The sequence below is a fragment of the Triplophysa dalaica genome, chromosome 6, assembly GCF_015846415.1.
Source record: "Triplophysa dalaica isolate WHDGS20190420 chromosome 6, ASM1584641v1, whole genome shotgun sequence".
NCBI lineage: Eukaryota > Metazoa > Chordata > Actinopteri > Cypriniformes > Nemacheilidae > Triplophysa > Triplophysa dalaica.
This window is the reverse complement of record NC_079547.1, coordinates 17,113,935-17,129,790: the sequence shown is the minus strand read 5'-3', so window position 1 is coordinate 17,129,790 and position 15,856 is coordinate 17,113,935. Positions and strand designations below refer to the sequence as shown.

The following is a 15,856-nucleotide window of genomic DNA, read 5'->3' as shown; positions in this document are numbered from 1 at the left end:
TTCAGCTGAGGATGCACCTCCTTCCTAAAATGGCAATCTAAATGGATTTTGAATTAAACCTTAAAAAACATTTTTTTTATTATATTGAAATTAGATGATTATTCTGGGATATTCAAAAATTATATTAACATTCACATTTGAGAAATGTCTCATTGGATAGTACATTGGAAGTCAATGGGAACCAATGTGGTTTGGTTACCAATATTCTTCAAAATATCTTCCTTTGTGTTCTGCAGAAGAAGTTCATACAAAAATGGACTAGACTATAAAAGCATTTGTTTCCCTGGGCACCAACAGAGCACTGATATAATGTTTTCAATTGTGTGAATGTATGTCTGTCCTCATAGATGTCCAAATGTCCAGTGACATTGTGAAGAAGGCCCTATTGACTTACCCGCATGAATCAGATTGGCCACCAAATGAACCCATGTTGTGGCATATCCAACTTGCCACCAGCTTCTCACATTTGTGCGGTGTGTGACACGGTCAGCACCCCAGGAGAGCAGAGGCAGGGTGTATATGTGAAGGGTGCTGTTGCGTACATTACACATACAGGCAGGGTGACGGTGACATGGTGCACTGAAAGTGGACAGAAGCGCTTGGGTTACTGCGTGGCCTTTAAAAAACAGACCCCTCAAGGACAACCGTAGGGTTTCAACACGTATGAGTGTCACACAATTACCAATATATGGGCCTTGCTAACTGGAAGGACAGGGAAAGTGAAGACTGACAGTGTTCATCAGATTTGCTCCCGCATCATATGATGTTCACTAGATATGTCTCAATCTAAGTAGACTACTTCTTTTTTACTTTAGTTTCAATGTGCTGTTGGTATAATCCTCACCTGTTTGTGCTTGAGTCTTGAGTATGATGTTGCATATCTACCATGCTTGCATGAATATGACAATCTAACCGTTCCCTAAGGAGAGATGAGATGTGGGTTTACAGGCAGTCGCCTAAACAGGGAATATGGTCTCACCAGTGGGATTTCTCATCTCTCTCTCTGTGACAGGCTCTTTTGGAAAGGAAGATGTTGTGGAGCAGTGTGCTCAGTCGGACCAAACCCCAGCGGTGGTCCTCAGGCTGACAGAGGCTCTGGAGAGACAGGGTGAGTTGCCACCTCCCCCATCAATCTAATTGAACTCTTTAAAGAGAGTCAAACACCAGGCATCTGGTTAAAATCTTGTATAAAAATAAATGGTATATTGTATATTTCAAGCTTATATATATGATTGCATATTTCCTGGTTTACACATGACACAGTTTTTGATTGGATATCATATGTTTTTTTCCAGTCTGTACCATTATAATACATTACAATACTATTATTTGAAGTACCTTGGAATATCATAGAATGCAAATATCATCACAATATAATGCAGTGCTATGATATACATTTACCCAGTGCACTGTAAAAAACATAATGTTCCACGTATAATTGATTTTACAGAATTTTTGTGTATTTTTAAAAACGGTCAAGAAACGTACAATTACAAAAAAAGACCACAAATTTATGGTTTATTTCTGGCATACCTGCAATTTTTTTAAGGGTATTTTTCCCAGCATGCTGGAAACGGCCTATATTCACTGGGGGGGACTAGTTGGGGACATATTGTTAAGATGTAGAAATGTCACTGTATTAATGAAATGTGCATAGTGTTTGAGGGCTGTTTCATGGATAAAAAATGGAAATTCTCTACATTTTGAGGTAGAACTCCCACTTTGTCCCCCCTTGAAATTCACTCTCTTGAACTCACGTTCCGCCCATTTCCACCCCTGCCCATCCGATCTCATTACTATGGTAAAACATTTTGTGACATGTTTCACTTAACACATGGTAACGTATGTCAATTTAAACAAATGGTCTTTGACTTCTTTTCTGTGCTTAAGGATGGGAGAGTGAGCCATTGTACCGGACCGCCCTGACCTCGACTGGACCCCCAGAATTGTTTCAGGCTTTAGAAACAGGTTAGTTATGACACATACTGTATTTTCAGCAGTGGTTTCATTGTTTAATATTGTATAGAGTATTACTTTATATAATATGCATCCATGGTGGCAACTAATTGTTATGTTAGCAATGGGAAGCTGATCTGAACTAATTCTTTGACTTTCGGTGATTAAAACTAAACCACTAACTTAAACTAATATCATGTTTTTGATTTATTTTTAGCAGTAAATGAAACGATGAATAAAAATAGCACTGTTTATTCGTAACTGGTTGTCAAAACTGTATATCTAGGGCACTGCTGTTAAAAAGTTTGAAAAGTTTAGCTGAAGTTCATATTTCGCACCACAAGGGAGTGCTCTGGCTCTGTAAGTTTTTTTGGATATGCTGCTTCCAAAAAACTCTACACTCCCATTGGATAAGATGAATCAAATATACACACACCTTGTTCTCATGTGCTCTACTGAAATGATTGCGTAAAGCATGCAATTTCCAGAGAAAACATTTTAACATTCGGGGTAGTTTATTGTGACTTTCAGAGGCTTTCTGAGATATACTTTCAGAGATGCATTACATACAGTATGGTAAAGTAACCACTATACTTAACCCTCACCTCTTGCACTGACATGTATAGGATGAGTGCACTGGTAAAATCAAAGTCAACACAGCTTCACCATTACAGTCATATAAATTTCAGGATGACAATGACATGTGCACAAACATGACCTGAGGATGTGTTCATGTCATTTTCTTGGAAGAACGTAGACACGGTCATGCGTAGATGCACAAACAAAACAACACAAATTCAATAAGGGCAAAGGGTTGTTCACGAGTTGCTGCCCATGTTTTGAAATATATGTATTTTGACACACAAACACGCCAATTTTTCTACCTACGCTGAAAATATATACGTGACTGGATGAAGGCAGATGGAGACTGTTTGACATATATGTGCTTTGACAATGTGGTTAGGCCTGTTAAGAATGATGTAGAAAAGGTTAGTCTTTTTTATGTTGGTTTCCTATATCAAATTGAGCCTAATAAGTAGTCCTTTAAATAAGATCATTCAGAGGTTTGAGGGTATGTGTTTTTGTGTACTGTACACTTTCTCATTCAAGTGTTTGGGGTCATTTTTTTGGGTCAGAAAATGGATATAGTTGCAAAAGTCTGAGACATGAGATAACTAGTATTTTATATATAAACTTATATTTATTAATATTAATAAATAGATATTTCATAAATAAATATATTTTAATTATATTTTAATACTTAATATATTTTAAAGTTAGACTTTAGACAAAAAAAATTGTGTTTAATAACTTATGTTTCAAGGTGACTTTTCTTACATTGTTTTCATGATATGTTTGTCAAATATATGAATAATAATAACATCATTATTGTTGTTGTTGTTGATAATAATAATGTTATTAATTATAATGAAAATAATAATAATAATACATATTAGTATTAAGTTTACTTTCCAAGCTAATTGGGAAAGGCCATATTTAAGTGTGTGAAATGTGAAATTAGATTTTTGTGAATACTGCATAATATGGCTATTTTTACATACTTTCATTCCTTGGACTAGAATTAACAACAACATAAAGCTGATCAAAAAATAAAAAACATTTATCCAGCATAAATTTCCTTGAGTTATATAATAGGTTACATGCACAATCACTCTCATCAGTGTTTTGGCAGACACGCACCCTGGTTGCCATTTAAGTGCCCAGCCAAGAAGCGGTGAAATCCGGTGGCCATAGAAAATTAGGCAACATTACATCACTCATGCTAGAGCTTGTGCTAACCAACCGTGGATTTATGGATCAACAGTGTGTTGTCATAGAGATGTTTAGCCACAGGGTTACATATTTAAGAGTTGGATCTTTTCTGCATACGAAAGGAAGAGAGAATTACTTGCGTGGGAAGCAGAGAGGAGATGCGAGTGGCATGACTCATGATTCAGGTGCATTGAAGATCGACAAGTGCACACAGTCATTCAGTCTAATGGTCAAGGAGAATTGACAAATATTTGCATGCATGCATGAATATGTACAGTAAAAACATAGAGGCATGAATACACAATAGAGGATAAAAGAAAGCTAGCTTTAGTCTCCGTGGATACAGGCATAGAATTAAGAGCTGACCCGTGTCCACTCGACAAAATACCAACAACCTCTCTTTTTTGACTTCTTGTTCATTCCGTCATTCTTCATCGTTCCATTTTTCCTCTCTTTTCCTTCGTAAGAGAAGCTGAGCTCAGCAATAAACAAATTAAAAACACTGTTCTCATCTTCCATCCTTCCTGCTCCCCCATTGGCTGACGATGATGTCATCCTGTCTCATATGCAATAGTCAATAACCTATTAGAGTCCAGCGTTTTACAGTCAGCTAGGGCAGACTTCTGCCGCTTGAACTCCTTCACGCCCTTTGTTTTATTGGTGTCTTTAAGCGATTGTCTTGATTAACACACCGGTGTGCTCGGTCCTAAAGTCCTTAAGATTTCTGAAGGGAGAGTCTTCAATGCCCCAAGGAGCACTTTGTGTGGCGTGTGGTGTTTATAATTGTTTTTCACCATGAACGATGCTAACGTGCTTTTTTCTCTCTATAAACGGAGACATGCCATTTATAGACTGCAGAAAAGTAATCATTTGTGCATATTAAGTTTGTAAGGCAAGAGTTTTTAAGAGCGTGAAAGTACCCCAGGGGTGCCATTAGAGATAATGTATAAAAAAGTTTGGCACTTTTGGAAAGTTATTGTGAAGTTGAACTATTCTGGGGTTGTTTGTTTTTACTCACGTTCTTATAGTTGGATGAGTGCTTGGGTTGGAGTCGTTTAACTGTATAGTGGTACTGTTTAAAACACCTGTTATACTGTTTACTGTACTTAGGATGTAAAATGTCACATAGCATTAGAATTCATATGAACACTCATGATGTCATGATGTCATTTTACCTGCCTAACTGTCCAAACAAGCACTTGCATATGTTACATACTGTAGATGTGCTGACCTTTCTAGGAGATTAAACTGTCTTCACTAGTTTTGTTTGCACCTGCTTTCCTTTCATCAATCCATCCTTTTGTCTCCATCTCTCTTTCTGCAGATACAACCTTGGAGATGATCTCTATGATGTCATCCTTTGACTCAATTTCTCGCTGTCATACACGCGCACACACTCAGTTTCTCCTGTTATTTTCTCCCTCCTTATTTTAGCTATTCTGGCTCTAAAAGTTTAAAGTTTTATGTCTGCTTTTTTTATAGTGCTGTGAATTTGAATATTGATGATTTAGCCCTAATTATAAAGAGCAGCACAGGAGCTTCTTGTTACTATCAATAAACTCACATTGCGATGCATTAGTCGGAAAAAAACTAAAATATCATGATGATATGAATTAAAAAGTTTTGAAAGCTGAATGGTTTCATATAGCGCAAACTATTTATTTCAGATTATAAAAATGATAAAATAATAAAATGCCTACTTTAAATACAATTGATAATAGCCAGAGCTCAGTTTATTTGCGATAAAATGCCAGTAACCTATCTCTATTTCTTTCTCTCTTTCTCCATCTCTCACTTTTCATTCTCCATTTTCACGTATTTCACGTATTTCCTCCCTCTGACTCATTTCATCTCCTCGAAGGCACGATTAAATGGAAATAAAAAAGTCCAGTGCCAGACCGCTGCTAAATTAAATTTTGAGCTTCCAGCAGCTTAAACAACATACCTGTACAAGTGTATCTTCTGCACCGCTCACTTTATCCCTCTTTCAAATTCACTTATTTATCGTCCTCTATTTGGGCCATTTTAATGACTTTAGACTCATGTCATCTGTTATCGATAGCCAAAACACATTTTCTCATCAGCAACCCAGGAAGAGTAATTTTATATAATTAAGATAGATTTTTCTTTGCAAAGTTGCCATCTTTTCATTTGATGAGATTAGAGTTGTTTAATGACCTGCAGCGGAGGTTCGGTCTTGTAGGAATAACTCCTCTATTTGTGTAGGTCAGAGTCATTGTCCGTGTCCCTCTATGCACTGGAGCCTGTCGTCCTTGCTTTTTTTCGCTGTAAATGTTTACATCTCCCCCTCGCCACATCACCTTCTCTCCATGCATACTCGCACGTACGCAAATTCAGCTCACCGTAATCTTGTCCCATCCCTGAGGGTAAACAGTAGCATGCCGCAGTCACCCTGAACTGAACTGTTGCACGCTACTAATATCTTTCACTTGTATACACGAGAAAGGTGGCGGGCATGTGGGCGAATCTGTTATTGTGGTGCTTTTTTTAAGTCTATAAAAATTGCACCACAGACCAGAATAAAATTTGCTATAGGTGTAGTTAAAGGAATAGCTCGGCCAAAAATAAAAATTCTGTCGTTTGCTCGCCCTTGTTTCTTTAAAAAGCCATAGTCATTTAAAGAACACAAAATGCCGAATGCTTTTTTAAAGAGAATGGGGAGGCTGGTCTTTTAGACAAAAAGTAAATGTTAAGTGATATAGAGTAGGAATAATAAGAACAAGTTATAGTGAAAAGAAAGCAGTTTTAGTATGTTCTTGATAGAGAGCATCTGTATTGAAATTGAAATAAAGAACATTATTTATATGAACTACTTGATTTACTTGTCCACTGTATATCATTGCATATTCATCAAAACATATTGTGTGTGTCCACAAAAATACCAAATTACAGATTTGGATGAGCAGATGAGACAGATTTATGAGTAAATAATGACTGAGGGTCCATGACATCACAAAATAATTCAAATCTGTATGAAAAATGCTTTCCGCTTACTTCATGCTGTCACTTTTTGTTGACATGATCGCAGTGCCAACAGATGCTTACATTTATGAGCATAATCATCTGACATTTTATGCTGTATTATTCATCCATTATACACTCATGACAGAAAGATGTTTTGGGGTCTGTGAACCGTAAATGAGTTGAATGAGTTCAGTTTTGCGAGGAACATGGCCCTGCTGTGTCCCGGTCCACTGTGGGCCTTGCGGTCACACTGGAATGAAAGCTGTCATCTCTAAAGCTATTTTCCCTTCCCTGTTCCTAAAGGTCACACTTTACTGGAACAGCCCACTGACAAAACAACTATGTAACATCAAAGCTAACGGTAACACAGCACGCTACACCCAAACGCTGAGGAAAATATAATTGCCCAAATGTTGGTCTTTCGAAATCCAGGGGACTTACTGGAGTTACTGTATTATTATTTTTTTTGCTTAGTAAAATATTGACTTTGTATCAAATATTTCAACTAAAATCCCTCAGGACAAATTCAAATGCAAGTTAAACTTTTGTTGATGTACTATAAGAGTATGTCAAATTAATATAGATTGCAGAACATTGCAGTATTGAATATCTATTTTTATTGCAAACTTTAGTACACTCTTAAACATAGTTAATGCGGCTTGGTAAATATCACAAAAATAAACCGTAATATTAACTTAATACAATCTTTCAAAAATCATTTTACAGATTTTTTTCAGCGGGACATACTAAAAAATTGGATTTAAAATCCAACAGTTAATTTCGCTAAAATATAATATATATTAATATATATTATTTAAGTTTATTTAATGAAAAAAAAATCATTATCAAATTATATTTTGAATATACACTTAATATTGTTTGGTGAAAAATAGTAGAAATATTCAATATGTATTATATATTTTTTTATTTACATATACACAATTTAAGCAGTATATTTTAATATTACTCTGTAAGATCACCCTAACATTTTTTATAAGTGTATATTTACAAATCTGAGGGAAGTTTGACATCTAATTATTACCTAATTTTTCTTTTAAATTTTTGCACACATTTTTTTAAAGTAAAATGTACTTAAAAACTGTGTTCAATGACTTGCGCAAATGTACACGAAAAATTAAGTAAATCCTTCTACTTGTTTTTTCTCATTGTGGTTAGTGCTTTGACAATCCTCCATGTACAGTATAGAAAAAAATACATTTAGTCATTTAGGAGATGCTTTTATCCAAAGCAACTTACAAATGTGGTAAACAATGGAAGAAATTGAAACAACATAAGGACAACAAAAAGCATAAGTGCAATAAAACTAATCTCAAAAAGCCTACCACAGAATACAGAGCTATGTTAGTGTTTTTTTACATATAGATAGAATAGAAAAGAGATAGAAGTCAGAACTGATTGGTCAGGTGCTGACGGAAGAGATGAGTTTTCAGCCGATTCTTAAAGATGATCGATGAATCTGCTGATCTTGTAGCAGAGCGTTTGGAATAATATGAGGAAAACAATGAGTGTAAATAATGACAGAATTTTCATTTCTGCCAATCGATCCATATAGACCAGTACACATCACCCAGAGGCACACAAAAACACATTCAGTCCTTCACAAAGCACAGAATTGCCATAACCACAGAGCATAAACTCAAAGGCTTTCTGTGTCAAAATAGATCAGCTGAGCAGACAATTGCTAAACTACACGGGATCTGAAAAGCATTATTTAAACATAAAGCCGGCCTTGTTTTAAATAAACCTGAATGACCCTGTGAAGAGTGTGTGTATCACGCATGCACAAGGGCCTTAAATGCCCCCTATGCATGTCATCTGCGAGACCGGTGTCTGAATGCCGTTCTCTGTTTGCACCCATAAATACCATAAACAAAAGCCTCTAGGACTCTTGTGTTGCTTCAGAGAGTTGCTGGTGACAGGAAGATAGAAGAGGTGACAGGAGTTTGTTGCAGGAGATCAAGGGAAGTGCCATGTTGGCAAAAGACAGGGTACGGGACAGCAAACCTAAGGGTTAAAGTAGGCTTAGTAGAGCACGTTTTCACACAGTTAGTTCGTCTTTGTGTCTTTATGTGCACATGTGAAGCATGGATGTGTCCTGGACGGGGTCAGGTATGTTGTTCTGCTTGGTTCCTGTTAAGACTGGCACCTAACGCCAGTAACTTTGGTACAAGTGTCATGAATATCATTAGGCCCTTGCTAAAAACACTTCTTAAATATGAATGGGTCAAAGACCACCGAACCACTTTACAGAAGGATGGTATTGAGACATTTTTGTGGCAGGGGATTATTTGGGTTAGTTTGTGATCTCAAACTTGATCTTTGTTGGAGTGGACTACCCATGGTATTCATGATCACAGTATTATAAATGTAGGTTCATATGAGGAGATCAGAGTGCGATGTAGTGTGAAGCCATGCAGGAAACGCTTTGATGTGTGGGCGAAAATTCAACTGAGTCAAGTGGAGAGAAAGAGAATGATGGAAAAATCCAAATCCATTTCTGTCACGGTGTGGAAGCTTCAAACATAAAATTACAATGCGGCTCACAGTCGAACATTCAGCATGCATGCACACATCGACCGTGACTCCAACTGTGAGAAATCTGAGGCTTTATCTGGACGTCTTCTTGAAGGTGGTAAAGCCACTGGTTCCTTCTTATTTATTTCGTTTGCCGTTGGATATCCGTGAAGATCAGAAGATCAATTTTAAAAAAAGTCCTCTTTTCAAACTCCAACTTGAAACTTACTTGAACTCCGTGATATTTATTGAGCCTTGAAAGAAACCCTAAAATAGCCCCTATACAGATGATTGTTATATGGAAATATTAAACCCTATATATTTGTTAATGTATGGATTTCACACATAAAACACTGTGCACGTACCAACACAGATACTGTAAATCGTTGGAAAATGGAGACCATTTAAAATCTGTGTTTCTGAGTTAAATCTGTAAATGTAATATTTATATTGTTTAGGTAAAATGATCATGTTTGTTTCATTCTGTGAGCTATAATATTACTCCCGAATTTTAAATAAAAATATTGTTTCGATTTGCATTTATGTGCAGAAAATGAAAAACTGGAAAAACAGGTTAAAATAACCCAAAAGATGCTTTGTATTTTTTCAGACCTCAAATACTGCAAAGTATTCAAGTACTACAAGTTCATATTCCCTTTTAAGCCATACAACAGTCATATTTGTACATGCATTTAGGAAACGTTCTGAAATATTTTTTATGTGATAACCTTTTTGTCATGCTGTCAGTCCTTTCACATTGCTATTGGATGACTTTATGTCTCTCCTGGGGTTTTGTTTTGTTGAATTTCAACAGATGTTGGACAGGAATGGTCTATTTTTTCCAAAGCTGTATATTTCAGCCTATATTTCCAACCTCGAGCTGGTCATCTGTCCTCACAAAAGCTACTTGATTAGATTTTCAACTGGAGTTTGTGTAAGTCTCTCAAATTGCTGTCACCAGACATCTCTGTGTTATTTAGCACAGGCCAAACAACAAGCCTCATGACAGATATCCTTCTTTGCCCTGCCTGGTGGAAATTTTAAAGATCTGCAGAGCAAATATGTTCTAATTTCATCTCTATTCTCCACGGAGCTAATATACTTAGCTCTGCATTTTGATATAGAGGCCCATGACATTTTGACAATCATTCCTTTTATATGCTACACAGTCACAGCTTTTACCATTGTGAGTGAGCTGGGTTGTCTGCACGGCACAGCTCACAGCAGAGTAAAAGATGAGATAATGCGACAAATGGAATTACGGGGAACTGCCTAATTCCCTTAGGCATAAAAAAGCACCACTGCCTCACCTTTCCACTTTTTTATCAGGACCACCCCATTAGCTTTAATCTTCATTATTAGATTTGATGTGAACACTTCTGAAAAGGATTTGAGCGTTTGACATTTTTCGTTCTTTTCCCATTCAGTTGTCCTGCTGGAATGGAGCATGACATAATTAAGATGTCTTTTTCTTGCGGAAAAAATGGCTTTGAAGTGTTCTCTCAAGAATCATGTCTGTTTCAGAGGTTTTCCTTATCTGTGTCTATATTATAAATTAATTTAATTTGTGAACACTGTGTTTTCTGCCAGTAAATTATCCGTTCATTTTACAAACATTTCTGGTAGCGCTAAAACACAACGTGAGGCCGTGCAAATTTTTAAATACAAATGAAACAACTGTAAAAAATAAATACAGAAATGACTTTGTATTAATACACTATTTTCTGCCCTATTTTGAGGATTTTTTAGTGTATTGTCTTTACATATTTATCCAGTTTATTTGGTTGCCTAAAACAAATCAAAATAAGCAATTAATACATCTCACTTTCTACGTTTTTTTATTTTTTACTTTGTTTTATTCCCAACGGTTTGTTTATATAGTAAAGGAATAATATTAAGTAAATAAACAAAAGGTTTTATCTCTGCTGTAGTTCACACACCATACCACCATACAGAGGGATACATAGAACAAAAGTAGTAAATTGTAGAATGGCAGAATTTCATTTTTTGTTACCAGCAATATTCAAAATATTCATTTTTGTGTACTGCAGAAATAAAAGTAAGTCACACCAGTTTGGAATGACATAACGGCAAGTAAATGATGAAAGAATTGTCATTTGTTAGCGTGAACCGTCCCTTTAAGATATTTAAGTTCTCTTTAGACTTGTATGTTAATTGTTTGCCTGGCATAAATCTTTGTTAAGATGCTTTGGAAAAATTGTATTGAAAAATCTAAACATATAAACTAAATTGAAATATAGAAATTTAAGCAACAACAAAACCGCCATCCATCTGTTTCTCTATCTCATTCATTGTTTTCCACATTTTTGTCTTAAAGTTTCTGTGTTTTTTTCCTCTGTCTGAGATGCCATCAAGGCAGAAAGGTTTCATTTCCTACACAATTTATTTCGAAAGAGTGTTTTTTTGAACTACCATAATTTACACCTTTATTTTCCTCCACGGCCTGCGTGAGATTTGTAGGTCAGGGCTTCCACAGGGACTAAGCCATCTGACAAATTTGAACAGCAGATAATGACCAGCTGAGGTGGCTTTATCCAGAGCCGGTTGTGACCTTTACTCAAAAGATCATGGTGATGATGCTTTTAACCTCTAAAACCAGTCTGAAGGCTTTTAGGCTATTATCACAACCTTCTGATCCTGCACCACCTTATGTCGCCTAACACATTTTAAGCAAGTAGTATAAGGCCAAACTGATCCGCAGTGGAAAAGAATTGTGTCGGGGTGAAGCCCATCTGATTATAGCTTATTTTGTGTCCCTGTGACCAACATAAGGGGCCATGCACAACAAACAAAGGCTCGGCGGATCAATAGTTTTAGACTAGACAGATTCGAAGGCTGAATTTGACAATGACTTTAATTGACAGGCATGTAAATGGATGAAAAGGAAGACTGGTGAAAGACGGGGTGGGGTAAAAGCTTCTTGATGACCTGAACAAATCTGTTTGTAGTGGGTTAGACTCTTTACAAACCGGGTGTTTAAAAGCACAGTCGGAGAAGTTCCAATGATATATGGATTAAGACAAGCTGGGGAAACAATCGATTTGAGCCACTGGCAGGCGAGAAAAGAAAGATCAGCAGATGGGCATCCATTGGAGGGTGATTAGAAAAGTAAGAAAAGCGTGTGAAAGCAAACAGTGGAAGTAGACGCCATGTCCTGGGTACTACATTATAGTTTATAAGTTGGTTATCATTAACTGGCATAGCTATTTTTTGTGAAAATAGCGAGTAACAATGTTCAAACAAATTTCAGTAAATATTACAATTTTCTAAATCTGCTTTGCTTACTTGAAGCGAAAGCGTTTATTATGTTTTCTTACCAGATAAATTATAACTACTACAGCAGTTAAAGGGATAGTTCACCCCCCCAAAAAAATTATTATTTACTCACCTTGGAGTTGTTCCAAATCTGTAAAAATGTATTTATTCTGATGAACACAGAGAAAGATGTTTGGAAGAATGCTTATTACCAAACACTTATTAGACCCCATTTACTACCATAGGAAAAATTACCTTTTTTTTCTGTTGATCACAAAAGATGGTATTTTGAAGAATGTATGACAGCAAACAGTTCTGGGGCATTTTTGACTACCATTGTAATTTTTCCTTTATGGTAGTCAATGGTGGCCAAGAACTGTTTGGTTACAGGCATTCGTCCAAAATCTTTCTCTGTGTTCAACCAAACAAAGAAATGTATACAGGTTTGGAACAACTAGAGAGTAAGTAATTCATGACAGAATTTTCATTTTTATGTGAACTATCCCTTCAACAGTTAACATACTGATCTAAAAGAAAACAAACAATCATTGGACTATCGTTATAATGGCAATATGAACTAGTCTTAAGAGATATTTAAAAAACAACAAGAAAGTTTGAGTCATGTTTTGACCTTTTTAGGAATTATATTTTGTTATCATTAACTTAAGAAGCACAGGTATTAGTATGACCTAAGCTCTATTCTGACACATGAGCAGCTCTGTTTACCCTAAAGATTTGAAGTTGACTAATCCCAAAGGTCACTGGATAGACGAAAATGTTTTAACCGCCAGATCAATGAGAAGTGTTACTATACAATGACTGCTGATGTTATCAGGGATGTCTAAAAGTGCGTTCACAGTTATGGTATGGTATCATGTGGTATTATTGCCAAGTCACTTGTTGGATACAAGTAGATCTTTGTAATCGCTGCATTGCATCACTTTGCATGTTTATTTGCATACCTCTTAACTTTGTGGCATCAAAAACATGTACTGAAAATGATTGACTTATGGTTTCTTCGCCCAGTCTTCAGTTGCTAGTGATTCTGGGATTTTTTTATTTCCACCCGTAGTTTTCACCTGCTGAAGACCAAAATTAGAGACCTACAAAATGTGCATCGATGGTGCCTTCAGGATTCTCAATCTCAAAAAGCACTGGTCTGAAGTGTTCACATATTGCTATTATTAGTTAGTTCCATGCAGTTTGCATTACTTACCTGGTTCATCTGGATAACCAAGAATGTTCAGAAGCTTTACATAAAAGCCAGACATAATGCCCGGTTATAAAATAATGACATTTGGATAAAGAAATTCATAAATTAATATAAAAAATGTTGATATAATTTGAACCTTATCGCTGGAGGACTAGTCGAAGGGATATATCATAATTCAGTTTACACATTTATAAATAAGAATATGTAAAGAGTACCTCTGAGATTATATGGTATATTTTTCACATGCAAACCCTGGAAGCCAGTTAGCATTTTAGCAATTCCGGTTCCATCGCCCCATAGCTGATCACCTGAAATAAGGTCTGTGGTTAACAAAAAGCCTAAATATTTTCACGTTTTAATCTATGACACACCAATTATAACCTGCTAAAAGAAACGGCGGATGCTAACAAGTTGTTAAAAGCGACTACTTCCTTTGGTGGGGGCATTAGCCAACGCAGCTCAAACTTCTGGGGTTGGCCTACAAAAACATGTCATCTCTTAGGTACTCAATTATTTTAAAGTAATTTTGAGATACTACGCATAATTCTTTATCGAAAGTGTTTAAGATTTAATGATGTTCAAACCTTTAACCGATATAAAGTGTATTTCTTCAGATATATTTTACGTTTTTTTTTTATTATTATTTATGTTGTGAGAAACATTATTAGTTAATCATCACTTTTTTGCCATCTTTGCTATAGCCAGCCAGGACCACCCATTTAGTACTTGTGTAAAAAAGAGAGAATGTGATGAATCAGAAAGTCTCTGATTCATTTTCTGCTCTTTAAACTGTTTCATCTACAGAATTCATTGTTGAAGATGGGCAGCTCAAAAGAATATTCATCATTTTATCCAGATGTATAATAATTTAACAATGAGTGTGTCAAGATTACTCATGCATTTCTTTTTCCCTGTATTATTCAATTGCAAAACATGGTGTTTTTATTGTCTAACACCCTGCAGGTTGTGTTGAGCGTACTGTAGAAAAGTATGAATAGATATAAGCTCATACCCAAACTGTAAATGAAAACTCTCTCAACCGAATTATTTGTGAGATTTGTCAGTCGCTTTTACATCTTTCCAATACATCAATATGCCATTATGATCACTGCACATAGAAGGGCCCTTTAAAATTACTACTGTATAATTGCAGTCTTCCAGTCTGCTATTATCCCAGGCTTTAGGTTATCGACTAAGAAACTCATATTTACTTTCAGTGTTAAGCTTGTGACTGGATGATTGTCCCCAGAGGGTTTAAAAATGGTCAGAAGATCAGACCACCACTGTAAGTGAAACGTTATGTGGTTTCTCCAAGGGCATGTGGTCTGTGAGGGTAAATAATGGAGAGCACTCCAGATGTCTGTTCTTAAACATGTTTCTCTCTCTGTTTCACACAGACCCAGCAGCGGTGGACTTTGAGCAATATGAATTATCTGTATTGGCTGATACTCTTCGAGGTTACCTTCAGGACTTGCCTTGCACCATCATCCCAGCTGTAGTGTACAGTGAGCTGGTCTACACTGCTCAGGGTAAGTACAAAACATTCAAGCAGCAAGAACACATCATGTGTTTTTGAAGAATCGTTCCGATCACTTTTTCAATGAATCCCAATCACAAAAGTATTCCATAGGCTCTGTGTATGATGTGTACTCTAGACAATCGTTTGGGTTATGCAGTACACAGCACTCTGGAATAAGTTCCAAGATATCGATGCTGCCCTTTTGAAACCTCGTACAGTATATCAATATTTTGTGATTTTCATGAGTCACCCTTTATGTTTGTCACTAAGTTTTGCAAATATCTATCCAATAAAAAGTGTTAGTGCTTATCAACATTGCTGTCGTGAGGAAGGCGAGACGAGAGCCGTGAGGAGGGGCCGGTGGCGTTATTGATATTTTGAATCAGCTCTGCGCACACCGGTCCCTCATATCTCACGGAGGAAACGGGAGCATAGGACGACGAGCGACGGGAATGCTGATGAGAGGACTGGGCCTGGACATGTTTTACGTTTGTATTTATGTTCTTGTGGCCGACAGTCAATCGTGAGGTGGCTGCCGCATTTTACTTCTTTTTTTTTTTTACATTTAAATAAAGTTTTAATAAAATAAACAAACAAAA

General features: G+C 36.3%; 1 protein-coding gene across 2 annotated transcripts in view; it reads left to right on the top strand.

Moving 5' to 3' along the window:
• The window catches only part of pik3r3b (phosphoinositide-3-kinase, regulatory subunit 3b (gamma)), a 193,620-nt gene that overhangs the window by 102,445 nt on the left and 75,319 nt on the right, over positions 1-15,856 (top strand). For both annotated transcript variants that reach the window (XM_056750038.1, XM_056750039.1), the window contains 3 exons: positions 1,013-1,108; positions 1,891-1,968; positions 15,136-15,267. In XM_056750038.1, the coding sequence (XP_056606016.1) occupies positions 1,013-1,108; positions 1,891-1,968; positions 15,136-15,267 (306 nt within the window). The remainder of the gene's footprint in view (positions 1-1,012; positions 1,109-1,890; positions 1,969-15,135; positions 15,268-15,856) is intronic.